General features: G+C 41.3%; 1 protein-coding gene across 1 annotated transcript in view; it reads right to left on the minus strand.

Moving 5' to 3' along the window:
* cables2b (Cdk5 and Abl enzyme substrate 2b) overlaps window positions 1-21897 on the minus strand; it is a 48851-nt gene that overhangs the window by 4993 nt on the left and 21961 nt on the right. Inside the window, exons 2-6 of the mRNA XM_087833708.1 lie at window positions 17003-17098; window positions 11080-11157; window positions 7584-7692; window positions 7328-7496; window positions 4914-5011 (exon numbers count right to left, since the gene is read on the minus strand). Of these exons, the coding sequence (XP_087689834.1) occupies window positions 4914-5011; window positions 7328-7496; window positions 7584-7692; window positions 11080-11157; window positions 17003-17098 (550 nt within the window). The remainder of the gene's footprint in view (window positions 1-4913; window positions 5012-7327; window positions 7497-7583; window positions 7693-11079; window positions 11158-17002; window positions 17099-21897) is intronic.

Genomic DNA, 21897 nt, shown 5'->3' on the forward strand with positions numbered 1-21897 from the left:
CTCCCTGCTGATTATTTTTAAATCTAACAACGACGCGAGCTTTGGTTCCACTGAGTCGGTCCGTCTCTCTGTCTGTCCTGTTATGGACAGATCACCTGGTCACTGTGTAGCCAAAACACACAGTCGAAGCCCCACCCCAACTGATTTCTTTAAGCAGTTAAGAAAATGGATTGATGGCTCAATACTTCGACGTATTAGATCACATTGATCTTATAGAAATCCAATATTGCCACACAGCATTTCTGCTTTTTCACTAATAGCCTCAAACACCCAAAGGCAGCTCTGCTCTCTCTCCAGTGGATTCGTTTTATTTTGCAAACTTAAGAGGGCTCCTTTAACCACATGTTGCATGTTTACAACTTTCATTATTTCAATGGCACACAACTCAACTGCTGACCTTTCACCTGCAAAACTTAAGTGAAGAAACAGACACACCTTTCCATGAAACAGCTTTTAAGTCACCAGCATTAAGAGGTGACAGTGAAGAGCTGCAGGTTCCTCAACAGTTTCTTTACAGCTCAACTCAGTTTAGACCTTAATCCTGATATTTGGTCACATACACGCTCATGTCAACACTTCCAAGGCCTAATTTAATGGAGAGAAGCCTGCAAGATAATCCTGGTAGACAGCCTGATCTAAACCTTATCATATGCAGGTAACATGCACCGTTTCCATGTAACGCATCAAACTGGTGTGGGTGGGGGGTGTTTTGTAGTTTAGGCGACATTGACAGTAGGTGGTGAAATCACACTGTGTAATACTAACACACACACACGCTCGCAGTAAGCTCAGTGAAAAGCAGCTCACCTCAGCTGTAATCGTCTCATGAATTAAACACTGTGATACAGTGTGTGTGTGTGTGTGTGTACCTGTTTAGACATCTTTGTGGGACCAAAAATTGGAATATTATTATATTTGTGGGGACCAACAGTCACTTATAACAGCGGTCCCCAACCTTTTTTGCGCCACGGACCGGTTTATGCCCGACAGTATTTTCATGGACCGGCCTTTAAGGTGTCGCGGATAAATACAACAAAATAAAACCAGTACCGGTACCGAAAAAAAGAAGATTTATTCATAACACACGTGAAAAGACCCAGGAAAACCGAGTTAATGATAAAAATGATAACAAAATAACGCTGAAAACTGATAAAAACCCTGAAAACTATACATTTCACACCTGAGCCTCAACTCTCGCGGCCCGGTACCAAACGACTCACAGACCGGTACCAGTCCGAGGCCCGGGGGTTGGGGACCGCTGACTTATAAGGACAAAAGTGCCGTCCTGACGAGTTTGAAGGCATTTCTCAGGCTCAAAATGTGGTCTTAATGTCAGGGTTACAATTAGGTTATGGTTAGGTTTAGGCTGAGGGTCAGGATTAGGCTGTCATTTTTGACGGTTAGGGTGAGCGACTAGTGAATGCATTATGTCAATGAGATGTCCTCACTAAGATATCAAAACGAGAATGTGTGTGTGTGTTTGTCTATAGAGGGATCAAACTGAGCCGCAGCCTCTAGGACAGTGAAAAAGAAAAGAGCATGTGTACTCTGATTACTCTTACAATCATCTGTTTTATTCACCCTGTTTCTCTCCTTCAGTTTTATTCCTGTTTATTAGAACATGAGAAATTAAAATTGGGGTTCAATGTGATCAATTTACACTTTTAATCTCTCCGAAGCACAGATGTTATCGTCTGACTCAACATTATAATTACAATGTGTAAAAAAAAAAAATAAAATAGCCAAATACAGACATCCTGCCAGTCACCAGAGATTAGTGAGTATCTGACTTGGATGATGCATTAATTCATGTGATGACATTAAACGGATTAGATACCACCTACTGGTGTGATCAGCTCAGTTTTTACTGAACCTGTTATTCATATGAGTCACACACCAGTGAGCCAAAAACACTATGACCCTGTACATGGTGAATAAGGTGGATTATTTCTCATCAGTGTTGTTGTCACCACTATAAGACGGTAAATGCAAAGCTGAGAGTTGCAGTCATCCTAAAAACAGCAGCAGGGGCAGGTGTAAAGTCACGGGTGTCACAGCCAGATGAGTCTGAGTCAGAGCCGCCCGAAACATCGAGGCTTGTTGGGCGCTCCCCGTGAGCTGACGATTACCTTCAAACAGTCATCTGAGGAGGGACCAACAGTGAAACGCCAAGAGGGTATTGGAGGATGTGTTGGAATAACAGTGGCTCCAAATCTTACAGGACTAATAGGATCTGCTCTTAACGTCTTGGAGCCGCCACACATCCTGCTGAATCCCCACTGTGGCAGGTCGGAGCTTGTTTTGGTGGTACAAGAAGCACCGAGAGCAAATTAGATCAAAGTGGTCGTGTTGTTTTGGCTGTCGTTATGATGAATTCTTTTAATTAATTTAGAAACCACAGCTCTTTAATAGCTCACATGTGTTTCAGGAAGATTTCTGCTCGTGTTCAGAGAGGTGCTGGACCCAGCTAAAATCTGATTGGCCCCTGTGATGCGCCACCCCGTCACTAATCACTGGACAGGGTGTGCAGGACTTCACTGGTTGGATCTTTACAGATGCAAAAACATCACAGACATCAAACACTTGTGGTAAGCATGATGTTGATGTCGATTTCATAGGGGAGGGCTGGCGATGACAGGAAAGATTACAATGTTTACAAGTTCAAAGAAGCGTGTTTATAAGATGGAAATTGGTAATCAGTATAAGTCTGATGGGACTTGAACGTAGCACGAGCGTGCTGCGATGCACAGACAGCTCAACAGTGGTGCTTAGCTCTTCTGTGGAACCAGCTTCCAGTTTGGATTCGGGAGACAGACACTATCTCTACTTTTAAGATGAGGCTTCAAACTTTCCTTTTTGCTAAAGCATATAGTTAGGGCTGGACCAGGTGACCCTGAATCCTCCCTTAGTTATGCTGCAATAGACGTAGGCTGCCAGGGGATTCCCATGATGCATTGAGTTTTTCCTTTCCAGTCACCTTTCTCACTCACTATGTGTTAATAGACCTCTCTGCATTGAATCATATCTGTTATTAACCTCTGTCTCTCTTCCACAGCATGTCTTTTATCCTGTCTTCCTTCTCTCACCCCAACCGGTCGCAGCAGATGGCCCCGCCCCTCCCTGAGCCTGGTTCTGCTGGAGGTTTCTTCCTGTTAAAAGGGAGTTTTTCCTTCCCACTGTCGCTAAAGTGCTGCTCATAGGGGGTCATATGATTGTTGGGTTTTTCTCTGTATCTATGAAGCGCCTTGAGGCGACTTTTGTTGTGATTTGGCGCTATATAAATAAAATTGAATTGAATTGAATTGAATTGTATTGAATTGAATTGAATTAGCATTTCATCAGCCACAAAGCTTCATGACGAGGTGCTTTTCTGGACTTTAGTTTGTGTTAATCTCTGAATCTGAGAATGAGTGCTTATTTCAAGCATTAGTTAGCAGCTAGTTCACAACTATACTGGGATTAAAGTAGCATCTTGTGTTTAAAATAATATTTTAGTCACACTACTCTTATTGCTCGCAAATGAAAGTGATGCCGTTACAAACATTTCTTATTGAATTTTCTTTCATATTCATTCACATTTTAAATCTTATTTACAGAACTGAACCATCCAGATATAAACTCAGAAGTTACAAACAAGAAGTATACCTGAAACAGAGTCCTAAGAAATATGAAAACAACAGAATCTGAATGGAAGTCCCCCAATGCCAAAGCTTTCAGTGCAGATCTCCTGAGATTTGAACTTTTCTTTTTCATGTATTGTTTTTGTTACTAAACTTGATTTAACTCAACATTAGGGATGGGTACCGGTATCCGGTGCCATCGTTCTGTCATAAACGGTAGTAACCAGACCGAAAAGCAGCGCACATTTCGGTGCTTTATTTCTGTGCTTTTTTTTCGTGAGATGTCACACATTTTAGATTCTAGCCAATCATTTTACGTTTCCGAGGATAGTAGGCGGGCAAACATCATCATAGCTACATGCGGCTGTCTTCTTGTTTGATGGCAGATACTCCCTTCACCCTGGTCAAAAAGGCTAAAATGACCAAAGAAAAAGTAGAAAACAGTTAAACATGAGAGGTTTTTGGACAAAGTTTGTGTTTTTTCCATTGTTTAAGCACTGCTTCCAGCCAAGAATGATACCATATATGCCCCATAGCTGCAGAAAAGGCTAACATTGTTATCTTTTTACAAAAAAAACAGCTGAACATGAGAGGTTTTTGGACAACGTTTGTGTTCTCCATTCTTTAAGCACCGGTTCGAGCACCGTTTAAGCACCGGCACGTTTCAAAAGTACCGGTTTGGCATCGGTATCGGATAAAACCTAAACGATACCCATCCCTACTCAACATTAACATTTTTGGTCAACAGACTGATGCAAGCTACAAATATTAGACCTAATAAGAGCAGCTCCTCAGAATAAGCCCATATTAGATCCGTTCTTGTTATCAGGCAAAAAAAACCTTGGGAATGCTGTCTCTACATCGCTGCCATACCAGGCCGCAGCTTTATGATGAAGGCTGTTAATCCTGATGATGCAGAAGAAAGAAAATCTGATTTAGATTAAGGCTGGAGGCTCCGAATTCAGGAAGTTGCTGCCAAAATGACTGTTTAAAATCTGTCTTGCTGAGGTCACTTAAACCCAAAAATGTGCTTATTTTTAGAACTTTGATAAGATAACACACAAACACAGCCTAGCGAGGGCTACAGCACCGGGTTCGCAGTGCTACAGACCCCAAAGTGTATTAGTTTACTGAAACCATCTGTCCTCTCACAAAGCTCATTAAAGGTGTCAAACAGCTGGCGGAGCTCTGGACGTGGTGCGAAGGAGACGCACAGCTGTCAGCGATTTGCTCCGTGTGGGCGTCCTCGAAAATAAACAACTATATTTCAAACCATCTGCGGTGTTTTCTTACCATGTAAGAGGCGAAGATCAGCACTCGTTTGTGTTTGCCGCAGGGCCACTGGGGGTCGCTGAGCAGGTTGGGGTCATAATCCATCACATCCTCCACACCTGGACAACAATACACATCGATTCAGAAATATCGTCAAAACGAGCAAAGCGAGTAACACGAGGTGTCATCAACAAGTTCTCTGACTCACAACGAAAACATTTAGTGCATCTAAGCACGATCTGTCTGCAGACAGTTAAGGAAAAGAGAATTTTATCCATTTTCCTGTTTCTCTGATCAAGTCCTGATAATTTGTCTTTGAGGGAAAGGGAAACGTCTTTGATGCAACATTACCAGCTTGAAATTTGGCTTCTGTCCTACTCCAGCGCACTCCTTTGTGCACCTCTTAACTGCTTTCAGCTCAACCACTACTTTTCTTTTAACCCCCAGGACATTTGCCCTTCTGCCATGAACGTCAGAGTCTACAGACATCAACTTTAGACTGACAGGGCCCCACTCGGTGATCAGCATCGGTGACAACAGTTCGGTTCACGTAAAGAGGAAACAGCAGTTTATGCTGAGAAGTCCACGGTGTCACCGCCTGAAAGTGGACATCAGGTCCGGAGCGTGTGACTGTGAGACTGCAGTTGTGGTGTTATTCAACATTTGAGGGACTGAACTGTGAATTCATTCCCTCAGGTTCAGGATGTCAGTGCAGAGCTCTGCTACAACATCCTGAGACATTTAACATTCGTTTCAAACCGTTACGGCAGAGGTGTCGAACTTAGTTTAGTTCACGGGACACGTGAGTTGATTTTAAGAGGGCCATTATTGCACAAAAACATATAAAAGCAAATTTATTAAACTGTTAACAAAGTTCATGCACAGTTTGCAGACATTCACATTCAGTTTTTCCTCATTCAGTCAGTTTAAAGTCATTACAAACAAACTGTACCATTAGAAAGTTACAGAAACCCATCAGCATGGCTCCTGGGGTTTAACCACCTTATTCTGGTTCTTTATCAGTGAAAGTGACTCAGTACAAACAACCACACTTATCGCAAGAGTGATTGAGCTGCAATACAGTGCTTCCTGTTGAAAAGTCTAAACTGTTTGTCCTTCATCTTAGCAAGTCTGAACTCTGCAAAGTCACCCAGCTGGCTGGATTGAAACTCCTGGGCATGTATGCACATTTGGCATCCCAACTATGGCACAGAGTATTGTGCTTTTTGGGGCTATGCCAAACACATTGCTCCCTAACAACCTCCCCGATCATCAGGATTCAAAGAGATTTTGGTCCTGTTTCCCCAAAATGAAATTGCAGTGGTGGAGATCCAGCACATAACGTCCGCTGTACAGGTTCAGGTGATCGAAAAAGAGCTTACTGGCTGTGATCTGAAAATGGCAGCAGCACCAAAATCTATCATTCTGACATCTGCAGAGATTGTCTTGTTTTTTTCCTCTGGAATCAAAAGAAAATGGATTTGAGAACCACCTGTGAACTTTACCAAGCCTTCATCTGGTTTCATATTATGGCCTAAAGAGCATTTCATCATCCAATCACCATTTCATCCATTTAGTGTTTGTTGGCCCTCTGCTGCCACCAACTGAAGGCGCCCAGGCTTTCTTTCATAGTGCTACCAGTGGCCCAAGCATCTATGCACAGGTACAAGAGCAGCTCTGTACTAATCAACAGCTAAAAACATTATGCCATTTATAACTCTTAACAAATAAGGTGCAATCATGTCAGTCTTAAGAGCTGCGAGTCTACAGAAAAACGTCACAAGAGGACTAAAAATATCGAACCTGCTGCGCCCGGCCTCGCGCTCACACACAGCTGTATTGTGTTAATGAAAGGTTGTGGATTAGAAAGAGGGGTTCAGAGGCTAATTCAGGGCTCTGTCACTGTGGATGTGTGCGTTTACAGACACAGGATGTGAGGACATGCTCATACACATGTGTTTAAAATATAAAGAGGATGATGCTCCAGCACAGCTGCAGCAGCTCTCGTTTGCTCTCTTCATCCCAGCATCCTGTGTTTGTTTTCTCTTCCTCACGTTACATCCTTCTTTAGCATTTCAATCCAGAAATGTTTGAGCAGTTACAGTTCAGCCTCTTTTCTGAAATCTCAGAATTTAAGGAAACAGATCAGTCACGTCGCTCAGAGTCCTGATGCACCATGACTGTGGTCAGAGGGATAAATCACAGCTTTCACAGTTTGAACCATAAACAGACGTGTTTTTGTTGTTCCCTTTAACATGATAAAATCCTTTAACTGTGTCTGTGGCTTGATGTCAGTAATTATCTGCATTACATCTAATAAATGGCCACATCTTTGGTGAAATTTTTAACAGTTTTAAACTGTTGTTAGAAAAAAAGAATCATTATTATTTTTAGGAGACGTGGACACTGTGACTGAGCTCGGTTCCATTTCTTACCCAGATCCAGTCCCACGGTGCTGCTCAGCCGGCTGGACGGGTAGCTCCTGCCCGGAATGCTGTGTGTGCTCCTGGAAACGGGAATCTGCAGCGTCAGGTCGCTGGCAGACGACGGCTTCTGCCTCACCAGCGCGTTAGTGGGGTACAGGAACTGTGCGTATGACACAGACTGACAAAGAAAGATGATTTAAACTGAGATATGAGCACAAGAAACTGTTTTGGATCATAAAAGCATGTATCCATCCACATTTTCTACCCTGCCGTAGGTGTCCAGGTGAAAACCCTCAAGCCCCGGCAGCATTTCCAGGGTGGTAGAGATGTTTCCAGACGAGTGTCTCCTCCTGGTGTGATTTAACGAAGGATCACTGAGAAAAAAAGGCATCAAGAAAACAAAGAGAGCGAGAATTATTGATAAAATGTTGGTAAACAGCCTGCCTGTAAACACACAGCAGACGGCTGCACTGTCATACAGTAGGAATATTTGGTGTCCTAGCTGAAACCAGTCCAAACATCTGCTGCATCTGGAGCAGGAACCCCTCAGAGCAGCTGGTTTACCTACAGGAAATTTAATTAAGGACAACAGCAATAAAAGATTCACAACACCATAAAACAGATTCAGAAGTTAGCAGCAGCTTCAGTTTGCCGCGAGCCATCAGCTAGCATCGTAAAAGAACCGCTCGAGCGTTTCAGACGAGTCACGCTGTGGTTTGTTTCTCTAATAATCACAGTTCAGCCTCGTGTCGCTCCAAGACACCACAGACACTGAAAATGAATCAATGAGTTAATCATTTATGAGCAGCCTGAGCACAACTGAAATTACACAAAAATACAACTTTGTTTTGCAATTATCACTTTGTTTCAATTAATTAATTTCAAACTGATGGATTTTTATGATTTATAGAAAATGAATCCAAATAAATTTCTTTCTGGAAGCGTTACAACAAAACATCTTTATTCACACTGAAAAACCTCGTTAAATATAATCTTACTCTTTGTGTAATACTAGATGTACACAGTATACGACGTACACCCTTTCACTGCACATACCAGTTCATTTCACAGGTTTAATCTTTTCCTTATATGATCTGACTTTAACCTCAGAGTTGTATATGACCTACCCAGCGCAGGTCTTCATTTCATAGTGATTGTGTGCTTTCCAGATGCTACACCTAATTCCCAGACTTCCTGGATTTAGTTTTTTATATTTTAAGATGGTGGTGGCACGGTGGTTAGCACTGTCGCCGCACAGCAAGAAGGTCCTGAGTTCAATTCCAACATCAGGCCGGGGTCTTTCTGTGTGGAGTTTGCATGTTCTCCCCATGTTTGTGTGGGTTCCCTCCGGGTACTCCGGCTTCCTCCCACCATCCAAAGACATGCAGCTTGTGGGGATAGGTTAATTGGAAAATCCAAATTGCCAATAGGTGTGAATGTGCGAGTGAATGTGAGCGCGAATGGTTGTCTGTCCCTGTGTGTTGCCCTGGCGACCTGTCCAGGGTGTACCCTGCCTCTCGCCCTATGACAGCTGGGATAGGCTCCAGCGCCCCCCGCGACCCTGAAAAGGAGAAGCGGAAGCTAATGGATGGATGGAATATTTTAAGATGTCCCACAGAGAACCACCTGCGTGACAGGAGCCATGCAGCGCTTCCCTCCTCCTCTGCAGAATCGCACGTTGGCTTGAATAAGACTTCAAACTAAACAGATAATCGTTCAGGAGATGAAGGACACAAAAATGCTGAAACTCTGAAGTATAACACGTTGCTTTTTACAAACTAATTTTAAAAAAACAACATTGATTGAATTAAAATGGTTGATATTTAATATATTTTCCATTGATTTTTTCTTACCTAATTTGTTTGTAATTTCAGTAAGTTTCTTCTGGCACCATCTGAATGTTTTTTTGAATTGTTCTGCTTTTTTATACGTAGGGACTGCTTTTGGAGCCATCTTGGGGTGGCTGTAGCTCAGGTGGTGGAGCAGGTCATCTACTGATCGGAAGGTTGATGGTTTGATTCCTGGCTTCCCCTACTCTGCATGCCAAATATCCTTGGGCAAGATACTAACCCCAAATTGCTCTCCGATGCATCCATTGGAGTATGAATGTGTGTGAATGTTAGCTATAAAGCACTTAGAAAAATGTGCTTGTGCAAATGGGTGTGAATGGGTGAATGCACAAGTTGTGTAAAGCGCTTTGAGTGCTCAGATGAGTAGAAAAGCGATATATAAGAACCAGTCCATTTACCATCTATAAATGTTCTGACTATTTATATCTTATTGCTGCAAGCACTGCTAAATAAGCATTAGTCAGCTTTTGGTTCACAGACATTTGCTAGAAGGGTCAAAAAGGTCATCGATCACCATGACGCCATGCACCGAGCTTCACAGCTTTTAGCATCAGCTGCTTGTAGAAATGTGAGTTTTGAGCTCACTTCCGGGTGAAAATTACTCATTCTGCCTCATAGCATATGGTGTGTGCGTGTGCGCATGTGCGTGTGCGCATGTGCGTGTGTGTGTGCGTGTGTGTTTGTGTGTGTGCGTCCAACACAGAAACAAAGAGGGAACTGAGAATGTGTTTATAATAATAGCTGCGTACATTACATGTGCGCGTGGTGCGAGTGTGACATGACACAACATGCACTAAGACTTCTCAGAATTTCAGCTGAAAAAAAAATGTGTGTTTGTGTGAACACAAAGAGAAAAATAGATCAGGATGACTTGTCTATTGGAGAACAGCATTATTGTTGTTTCCATTATTGTTTCTTCTTGTCGTTACTGTGAGATGTTTGTGTGTGATCGTGGTGTTTGTCTGAGTCATCAGCCACTCAGACCTAAGGTCAGGTCAGAGGGCTCTGATGCACATGGGAAAAATCACCCCCCTCCGAACAAACAGCTCTTCTCCCTCATACTGCTCTGCATCATCCCCTCTTCTCCTCTCATGTTCCTTTGTCTCACAATGAAGAAACGAGACCTGAACTACTTCTACTTCCCTACCTCTACTTCTCGTAAGTGTCCAAGCATTGTTCCCTATAGTGATTTTCTGGGCCCCTTATACATTTCCTAGAAACTCGTGTATTCATTTTCTTTGTTGCTGTGCAGGATGAACCAGCAGTGTATGGGAACAGCTGAAAAGCTCACGTTTCCTCATGTTTAAAAGTCCATCTAATAAAGGTCTCGGATTTTTGAGAGCTGCAGGACAAACATTTCCTTTCACTCCACTTGGTTCACTCTCTTAGTTACGGCGCTGCCTCCTTCCTGCCTAGTGAACAGCGACAGGGGTAGTTACTGGTTACGGATCGTTTTGTTGAGAAAACCAGAAGCTGCTTGGGCTAAACCTCTGAAAACTTGTTATTCACATGCTTCTAAATTCATTTGATGGTTTGCACGAATCTATTTTTGCGAGTGAAACCTCCACGCTGTTGAGGCCATCACCAGCATCACCTGCCAGTAGAACAGCCTCTTTATCTCAGCAACCTCAAACGTTTCCTTTCATGTGAAAACAGCTACTGGCAGGAAGAAGAGAACTATTTACTTGTAAAGGTTTCCTTCAGCCAGCTTGCTTCAGGTGAACTTAGGCCAGCGATGACCAATTCAGTAAATAACAGTTTTAAATAAGCCAGCAGTGTTTAAATCAACTTTCCACAAATACTTTTTCCCCCCTGCCATCAGGCCATTGGTTATGTCGAACCCTGTTTCTTGATTTCATCATGAGGGGCAGAAGGTGGGAGTACATAAGCAGATGTGTCTGTACGGATTACCTGAGGTAGAAGCTCTCTCCGTAGGGAAGAACAGAAAAGGCAGCACACAGAGACCTCTTAGCACAGATGAGCACGATTCTGAAACAAACAAAAACACACATCGGTGGTTATCGTGTTTTGACATCTGTCCAGCTGAATTACTTTTCTCCATCTGAGGCATTTTGCTGACTAAACACACACAAAAACAGACAAAGTTTCAAAATGAAGACGCTAACTCGTCTGGGGTGAAATGAAGAGATCCACACATGAAGCTAAATCCCAGGGTAAAAGTTAACATTTAAGGATTGAAAGTTTAAAGGATCATATCGCTCCTCAGCGTGGCGTAATATTTACTCACTGTTAAAGAGCAAAACACACAAATGCACACTTGACACCAACTTAATTGAGTTAAAGGCTCCAGCTGCACCCTTACCCTCAATTCTGCTCAACTACGACATGATATAATAGAGTTTCATTATGGAGAACACAGTGTGTGCGTGCACGTGCATGTCCGTGTTTGTTTTTTATTGCAGCTCCTCTGAGTATAAACCCATCTGGAGCAGACTACAGCTCGCTGGCCTGGTTTTGGTCTCAAGAGGAAAATGTTTGCAGTCATTATATTTGGCTCAGGAACCAAGAGACTAAAAGATTATGTTTTCACACATAGCGAATAAACACACTTAGCTCAGAGCTGAACAGATAATTGTCCAACATGCAGCTTCTCGGACAGTTAGAACAACTTTGACTGTCAAGGCAACACAAGGTCAGCGTTTCAAGGTCTCCGAGTAACTGAACCAAATGTTACCAATTTAGCCAAGGCACGAATCGGCTCTATAGTTCATCAGGATGCTGGCAGACCGAGCAGTAAATTTATCAAAGTAGTTATATAACCTGGATTAAACAATATTGGCCAGCCAGCAGCAAAGAGTCGAGCACACGTACACATATAGCCACATGCTAGCATGTCATTAGCATGGCATTAGCCCATAGCCAGAATAAACTGCTGGGGGGGGGGGAATACCATGAACACATTTGTAGTAACAACCTTAATCTTACATTTAAATCACCTTCATCAACATGGATATTTTGAAAAAGACAACAAAGACAAAGAGGCTAAAGCTAAAGCTATCCAGACCTATCCAGACTAAACCTATCCAGACTAAGCCTATCTAGAGCTCAGAGCCAGCCAGAAGTCCACGGCCTTGGTATGAGCAAAGGATCAAGGCAGTAATGATGAAAATTTTGGAAACGTATGAAAAAGAGAAAAGGGTAGATGTTCTATTGTATGAATTTATAAACATACTGGAGAATAACATAAGTGTCTAATTTATCTTGTTATATAAATCTGCTGCACCAACTTTTCTTTGGTAAGAGAGTGCAATCATTTTCAGTTAATTACTCTCCAGTAGCAGAGCCCTTTATTTTCAGCTGTTTAATCGAGAGAAGATCCTGTAACTTAGTGCAGTTTGGGGGAAGCTGTGAAGTTTAATCATTTATTTTTATTATGACCGTAATATTTAGCATAGAAGAGAAGTTGAGGTTTTTTACTCGATGCTGCCAGTTAGTGTAAGTTCTTAAAAAGAAAATCAGGATCTTCAAAAAACAATATCAGCTGGTCTTTAATTGGCCAGTGAAATTGCAATTGGTGCATCCTTAGTTTAGCTGCTTACAGGCCGCTTCCAAGACTGCGTTTCAATTGTTTTGTTGGTAGCTGTGATTGGTAGCTGGCCAATCACATTCTTGGTTACTGCTTCAGCCAAGGTGTAGACAGTGGATAAAAGGTTACTTATCCGTAAGATTTAATGTGATGTCGCCCCACCCTTTGCAGATATAACAGCTTCAATTCTTCTGGGAAGGCTTTAGGAACGTTTAGGAGTGTTTATGGGAATTTTTGACCATTCTTCCAGAAGCGCATTTGTGAGATCCGACAGGGATGTTGGACGCCTGGCTCACAGTCTCTGCTCTAATAGGTGTTTTATCGGGTTGAGGTCAGGACTCTGTGCAGGCGAGTCAACTTCTTCCACACCAAACTCGCCCATGTCTTTATGGACCTTGCTTTGTGCACTGGTGTGCAGTTGGAAGAGGAAGGGTCCATCCCCAAACTGTTTCAATAAAGTTGGGAGCATGAAATTATCCAAAATTATAAAGCATTAGAGTTCCTTTCACTGGACATCGCTTTGCACTTGTACACTTGACAAATGCAGCATGCTCACTATGCTTACTAGAATTATCACTCCACCATCTGATGTAACTGTGATCACTTTTGGCTTCAAAACAAACAAACAAACAAACAAACAAACAAAAAAGCTCACGGTAGCCAAAATGCTGATGTGCAGAAGCCAGTGGTCAACATCACGTAGCTACACATATACACTTCACACACTGACCGTCTCGTCTGACTCCAGGTTTGAATCACAGACTGTTTAAATGATGCCAGTCTAGAAAACTGTTACCAAACAATAGAAATGTATCTTTAATTATCCATTTATGATGTGTAGTAACTTGTTTTTATTTCTCTTCGCATTGGTCTTTGGCATCAGACTGAAGAACTGTTATGTAGTGGACTTGTATACACTGTTCTTTGTTTAGAAAGTCACAGAGGGATAAACATATGAAGAAGGAAGCCAGTTAATCCAAACACTGCGGTTTTTCTTACAGAGATGACATGATCCCGGTCGAACGCTCAGCACATCTTAATGAGGATCCAACTGGGTAAATAATTCAGTAGACTTTAACCTTAGGATCAATAGAGACCATGTTTGCTAATTATGGTTCGGGATGTAAAACTGTATCGCACTAATAAGTGATTTATCATTTAAAGGGGATGAAAACAGACTAAAGGGAGCCCAGCGGTTCAAAGTTTAATTCTTTAGGAAGCTAAATACGCAGCAGCGTGATGGAAAATTCAACATTAAAGGTCATTAAAGCATGAATCATTACTCGTTCAATTTAGACACGAGGCTGCTTCTCCTTCCCTTCTGATCATCCCTCGAGACGGATTATGAGTTTGAATTTGCCGTTGTTGGTTGTGTGAGCCGGAGACACAAAAATACACACAAAGCTCGTTCCCTGTGATGCATGGGAAAGTCAAGAGCAGGAAGTCACCAGGGAGCTCAGTGGGAACAGCAGAGACATCGCAACACAGCTGCTGAAAACGTGACTGCGCCGGGGAGTCTGTCCCCTGCACCCATCCATTTATTACAACACATTTCACAACACTGGGGGCACATTATTCCATAATCACCTTCAAGGAAAACAGACAATGTTCCCACTGAGGACTGAACCGCTGACCCAGAGTTTTATCTATGTAGCTACACTGACAACAGAAAAACAAAGGAAATTTATAGATAAAAAAAATAAAATGACAAAACATTTAGCATTTTTTGTATGTTTCAAATCAAATGTAGACAGCATTATGTTCAAATTACGCTTCATCAGTGAAATGTATGCGTAGTGGAAGGTTTAATGTGACTTACAATTATGCTTTTTAATAAATGATATGCAACAGCAGTAGATTTTCATCTTGCTGGGAACTAACTAGAGCAGAGAGCTCTCCATTTCACCATTTCCCCCAAAAACAAAACAAAAAATAAACTAAAAAAATATATAAATATAATTAGTTAACGCAAATTTGATTTTAAAAACCATAACAAGAACTTCTACAATTCATGGGTGGATCTTGGTGGATATTCTACACTGTAAAAGGTCACCTACTTTGCTCACCTGTCACTTAAACTAATTACTAATATTTTACTGTTAAAGTACAAAAACGTTACCTGCTGGTTCAAAGATATCATGACGCCGAGCACCACTGACTGCTGCGGCCCTCTTTTCAGCTGACTTATAGTTGTAAACAAGTGAGGTGGAAAACAAGCAGATGACATCTGTTTGCTTTCCATCACTTTGATGTGCAAAATGAGAGTTGGCATGTCAGCAGAGTAAACTGATATATAAACAATCGACTGAAGCAGCACCACATTCTGCACACGTGCAGCTGCTAGCCTGCAGTGTGATAAATGCCGAAAAGTACCACACTGCCCATGCAGTCGGTTAATTTTGTCTACTCTCTTCAGTAGTTTATGTTCTGTCCATTTTCTTTATGCTTTCTTTTGGTCTCTTCACTTTCCACTCATCACTCAACTCGTTGCAAGAAATGGCTTGTCCCTCCCTGAGGTCTCGTCCTGTTAAAAGGGAGGTCTTTCTCCCCACTCTCACCAAGTACAATCCCAAGAAGTGTTGTCTTGTCACTGGGTTAAGTTCTTTACCTCACAAAATAAAACACCTTGAGACGACTGTTATTGTGAGCTGTTGCTATATATCACTGTCAATCAATGTCTTGGTTCTTTTTTTCAAAGAAAACCTTTTTTAAAAGGAAGTAAACAAGCAATTTTAACAGGTGACCTCGAGGTGAACCCTTTAAAGTCTCCCAGGACGACCCAAACAAGGATCATGGGACACAACAGCCCATTCTGAGGGAAGACAGCTCTAACATTTCCTCTTCTCTGTGACAACATGGTGACTTAGCTGAATTACAAACAGCACTGGTGCTTTTTACCGGATCTATTTTAAAACAATTACCCCTCAGTCAGTCTGTTATTATCTGTTGAGCAGCCCTGTGGGCCCTTTTGACCCAGAGTTGTATTTATACACTCCACAAGGAAGGACACGAATACAATACAATAGAAGAGTTAAGCAGAACAGAATGACACTGTCCAGGCTTCTCTGGTTCCTCTCCTGCTGTAAAGGCGACACACTTCTGCAAGTCAGCAGCGTATGTAGGGCTTAGTTCTGACAGAGACTTAACAATAACGGAGAGATCAGTGTTGTGACCTCTGTACACTGTCACAAAGGACTGCCCCAATGAGAAAGAAGCAGAAAAGCCTCAGCCAGTCCTCGAGTTATGCGTTACAAAACGTACCACACAGTTTTCATTGTGATTCCTGAGCGGTCAATGTAGGAGGAACTGTTTGAAAAAGAGCCAGAGTATTTGCCATTGTAGCCTCTGCTGATAGCGCACCTCTACATAAAGCTTTCAGAGACCTCCACAAGCCTCAACCCGCTGCCTGACCTTGTTCCACATGCTGGGGGACATTAGGGATCAACATGCCTCTAAATACAGTCTACACCTTGGCTGAAGCAGCTGAATGACGTGTTTTTTACCTTCAAACTAAAATATAGTTAAGGGAACAACTTCAGACTCACTGTGGAGCCAAACCTGGGAAAAACATTTTGAAGATTTGTTGTTTTTCAGAGTTCAAGGCCAAAGATTCAGAGTTTCAGTATTGTTTGTTTTTACTTTTCATCCATTTGTGCTTTGATAATTCAAAAAGCTCAATTAAAAGACACCAAATATAAAATGTATACAAAAATGGGATATAAACATCACCAGCACTTTATACAGACCTCACAAGAAAAATAACTGCACTCTGAAGACTTATATTTAACAACAGAGCTATAACAGAATGATACATATTTATGCTACAGTAGTGTTCAGCATGTTTGTGCTGCTGGTGATAAAACATGATCACACTGAGAAACTTTATTTATTAATTTTAAAGGGGGTAGTAGATGTTTATATTCCTAAAAAGGGTTATTTTATCCTGTTGCTAGGTGGTTGCTAGGGAACTTATAGCATCATACCATGTCCTGTATAATTAAACCTTTGTAGATAAAAATGAGATGCCACTGTGATTAAATTAAAATGATGGGATACTTTTATTAGGTGTTATAGATGCTTATATGCTAAAACCAGATTATTTCAGCTCTTTTGCTCGGTGATTGCTAGGCAACATAATGACATCATAATATCTGATATAGATATGAACCTTCAGCGTCCTGGTATGTACCTGTGTGTTACAGATTCTGTGTATTAAAGTAAGTAGTTTGTATTACTGCTCATTGTTAAATCTGATGGTACAGAATTGCGGGAGTCGGTGTGGCTCACCTGCTGCCTCTTGTGTCGTACTGTTTCATATTTTTGATGAAGTGAATCTTCTTGGTGTGCCGAGGTCTGGGAGAACCACCGGAGAGGTTACGAGTTCTGCAGAGAGAGCGAGACAGAAAAAAAACATGAATATTAATAAGGCCATTTGCTCTCAAATCTGTAAACAAGAAAGAGGTTGCCAGTAGACACAGTTTCCACTTAAAAGACACGCACACATACTCTCACAGAGTCACAGAATTAAGCCTAAAAATGCCTCAAGACGGAACGTTACCAAAGCTTCTTGAGCAAAACAAATATTTTTCCATCTTTAAAACTAATTAAAACACTCAGAATAAATATACAGCACAGGTTTAGGGGTCACTAAAATAAATAAATTCTTCTTACAGTTCACATCTCTGAGTTCTAAACACCTCCCGAGTTTGTGTGTCTGCCTGGTGAAGGTCAAGTTCTGAGCCAGGTTGTATCACCGTGCCGACCCTCGTGGATTAAAACAACAGATCTCGACATGAAAGCGGGCCAAGAAGCTCAGCGCCGTGACATCACAGCAGTTGCATAACATTACTGACATCAGCATTAGTCTCACACACGTACGGCACCTACACAAGCTGAAACTGCATGTTACACACCGCGGTCATTTACATCAACTCATGGTGAACATCATGAGACGATGCAGCACTTTCTCCACAATCATGCACATACATCTGCAAACACATACAGAAACTTCTTCAGTGAGGGTTGCTGCTCATCTTACATGTAAGAAGAAACAAGGAAAAGTCCCATATTTCATTTATACTCGGAAGACCAGCATGCAGTGCTGCAGTCAGATCAGGTCACACAATGCTTTGAACTGAGCCAATAAACTGGCCACAAATAGAAACTCACATTTATAATGCTCTTGCTATTATTGGTTGGTGATGAATATTTCTCCTATAACTCTACACTAGATCAGGATTATGCAACTGGATAAATACATCTGCCTCTCAAGTTGGTTTCTGTTCTTTTCTTCGGGGGGAGTTTGTTGTTTTTCCTTGTTATATTTTGCTGATTTAGCTTCTGTGTTCTTGAGAATTTAAAACTACTGCTGTGTCCAAAATCCTCCACTCATTCACAATAGATAACATCAAATATAATAAATACTTACCACAGTAAGTGCTAGTAAAATTAAACAGGTGGAGGATCAACTAATAATGTTTGTTTCTCAGAAGTTAAAACGGGCAGAAGTTTACCAAACTGGAAAAAAATATGCCTACATATTGTTTCAGAATAATGTTCTATAAAATAAAACATTGCATCTGCAGTGCATGTTTTCCAAAAACTTCCAGGAATCTGGAGAAATCTCTGTGCGCAAAAACAAAGCCAATAAAATCAACATTGGATGCCTGTGACTTTTGGGCTCTCGTGATTCTGTCACGCCTGTGCACGCCTCCCTCGGGAGCACTTTCAGAAATCACTGTGTCTCATCCACAAAATGCAGGTTAAATATCACATCTTTGGAAGAAGAGAAGATTGTATTAGTGCATTAGACAGCTTACACATCTGGAAAGGCACCATCAATGCTGAAAGGTATTTACAGATTTCAGAGCAACACATGCACCCATCCAGATGACTTCTTTTCAAGGAAGGAATTGTATCATTTTTAAACAGCATAGCTTTACAGAAGAGTCTGGCTGCTGAACTGGCTTGTCTGTAGTCCATCCATCCATCCATCCATTCTTTTCTGCTAAAACAATCCAGGGTCAGTGGCCCAGCTACAATAAAGCACGAGGCTGGGTACACCTCAGACAGGTTGCCGTCCTGCCGCAGGGACAACACATACAGACAGACAACCATTCACACACAGAATTGCCAATGAAATGAATGCCACTAAGTGCACGTCTTTGGATTGTAGGTGTGGACCCAGAGAAAGAGAAAACGCAAACATGGGAAGATCATGCAAACTCCACACAGAAAGGCCTCGGCCACATGGTGGATATGAAGCTTCTTGCAGTAAGAGGAGTTAGGAGACTGCACTGGCCTGTCTGTGGTCCAGACTAGGGCTGCTCAATTAATCGAATTTAATCACGATTACAATCTGGGCTTTCAACGATCATTAAAAATGACTGAGCCGATTATTAGCCCCTCCCTCGTGCTTTACTCTCACGCTGCTCCGTGTGACAAATCGAGCGCACCTCTCTGCATTTCGAACACGCGTCACAACAATTAAGAGGACCCGAGGGAAGCTCGGAAAGCTAAGCAGAAGTTATTTGGAGAGGAGAGTGACTGCCGTTGGTTGAAAAGAGAGGTAAAAAAAACTTCAGTGGTGTGGAAACATTATGGGTTCGTGGAGTCAGACGTGGATCAAGTAGACACAGTGTGTAAACTTTGCTACAGTGTCGTAGCTGCACCACAGAGCAACACTGCAAAGTTCACTAAACATAGATGTTTACATTTTTCATTTATTTTTTATATTGCAAACATTTGCACTGTTATCAGTATTTGCACACTATTTTATATTATTTTTTGACAATCTTTAAAGTCATTATTCAACACATTGTTATTGTTAAATAAATATCGTCAAATAAACAAGATCTTAATTTCAGTGAAAACAATCGTAATTATCATTTTTGCCATAATCGAGCAGCCCTAGTCCAGACCTTTTACCAACTGAAAACATGTGAAGCACCATGAAATTAAATATATAGCAAAGGAGACCCAGGACGGCCGAGCAGCCAAATTTTTAGCAACTGGTCTCCTCACGTTAAAGAGCAAATATTAGCACATATTATTCTAAAATGACACTGTTTCTCACTTTAAATATTTTATACATATGTTGTACTTTAAATAAAGATGATATTTATAAAATATGCAAACCATTGCATTCAGTTTGTATTTGCAACCAAAGCTGGTTTGTAAAAACAATTCATATCATGATGTGGCGCCGTACTTCCTATCGTTCGTCAGTTTTTACAATAGTTGGTTAGCGACTTTCCTAAACAGGTGATTTTATATGTTTTCTCCACCACGTAACAGTGTGCATGACTATAATCAGGAGTCATTGGTAGGAAACAGAAACCAACCTTACTGTGCATTTTATGAATGGCTTTTGTTTCATACATCAATCATTTTTATTTTGAGAAACAACATTACAAAAAGTCTGAAGAAAATTATAAACATGTTATAAACACATGCAGAAAAAACATATCCAATCTCTTCCTACAATATTAAAGCCATCATTCAATACAGTCCCTAACATTTGCGTGAAGGACAATCTAACATATTTTTAAGCAGAACATTTTATAAACACTCTCACAGGAACCAATGGAGATTTGATCTGCAAGCCCATAGAGAGATGGCTGTCTGCTGGGAAACATAACGCTTACACAACTATGAATTCACATGCATACATGAACACACACCCTCACACACACACACACACACACACCCTCACACACACACACACACACACACACACACCCAGCATCTGCTACTGTTTTTTTATGGTCGGCTTGCTGATCCCACACCACATGGAGTCTAAATCACTGTTATCACTGCTGCTCACTGTCTGACTCAGTAAGACATGACTGGGAGATGAGAGCTGCTGTGTGTGTGTTTGTGTGCATGTGTGCATGTGTGTTATGCAGTTATAACATCTGGGTTGTGACATCTGAATGTGAGGCTTTAAGAGGATTGTTGCCTTCTGCTGGTCAACAAATACGCGACCAAACACACAATTCACATATTGACAAAGGAATTTAAATTGATTCAAACTGCAACGTCTCACCTCCTAAATAATTTCTGGCCACATTTATTGGTCAAACACTTCATTAAAATGATATTATGATGGTGCAGCGGTGCTGTGATTCATTACATATTTATGTCCCTGAAAATCTATTAAATGTTTCACTCTTTTCCCATGAATCGTTTTTGACTGCCTGCCTGGTGCCACTTCAGAACCATGCGGGACTTCGTTTACAATATTTTGGTCACATCTGCAAGAGAGTTTTAATAATAAGCATCCTTCTTTTCTTTAACTTCATTGGCTCATTAATTAATTAGTTAGTTCTATGTCAGATCCACTGAGCTCAGTATCTTCCCCAACATGCTACTTCAACGTGCAGACTGAACTTGAACTCGGCACCGCCAACCTCAATCACATCACGTCACTAGCTGCACAGTACAGAAGTTCACAATTTCATTTAGCCTCATGGATCATTTTCCTCCTGTGGATATAAAAAAAAAAAAAAAAAGCCCTCTAAGCTGTCACGCCTCATTTATTATCAATCCCAAACATTCTATCTTTGGTAACCAAACTCACGTGATGGAATCTTCTCAGCATTCCATTTCCAAGGGAACCATCAGTGAGCGGCATACTGGAATGTTGTGGAATGTTTCCATTGTGTGGGAAGGGAAAGAGCCCACTGGATGAAGTTAATGGTAAGGAATATGACGAAGATGATGGCGCTCAGTTTTTAAGATAAAGACAAATAAAGACATATCTGCTTTTACAAGAGCAAACACTTGCTCTACTTAAGTGCCTTTGAGCAGGACACTACTCCACTTGGATTGCCCGTGGTTGTCATGGGGACAAGTTGATGTTTGGAACCAAAAGTAAAACAAAGATGACAAAGTTATCAAAGATGGAATGAAAGCCAGTCAAATACTCAGACAAGATCCAGGATTCTGGATAAAATGAGGATTTTCTTTTAGTCCTTCAGACAGAAGAAGGCCTTTTACGTTCCAATCCATCCCAAACAAGGGTAAATAAAAAAATATATATACATTTTTACATGATACATGAAATTTTATATAAAAGTATCAACGACGGTAGTCAAAACAGCATAACATCACTCTCCGTTTACGGTCCACAGTGCGTGCAATAACTAGAGCGACAGCTTCAGATGATGATTTAGTGTCTA

The sequence above is a fragment of the Neolamprologus brichardi genome, chromosome 20 (genome assembly GCF_056152115.1).
Source record: "Neolamprologus brichardi isolate AB-2024 chromosome 20, ASM5615211v1, whole genome shotgun sequence".
In the NCBI taxonomy this organism is placed as follows: Eukaryota; Metazoa; Chordata; class Actinopteri; order Cichliformes; family Cichlidae; genus Neolamprologus; species Neolamprologus brichardi.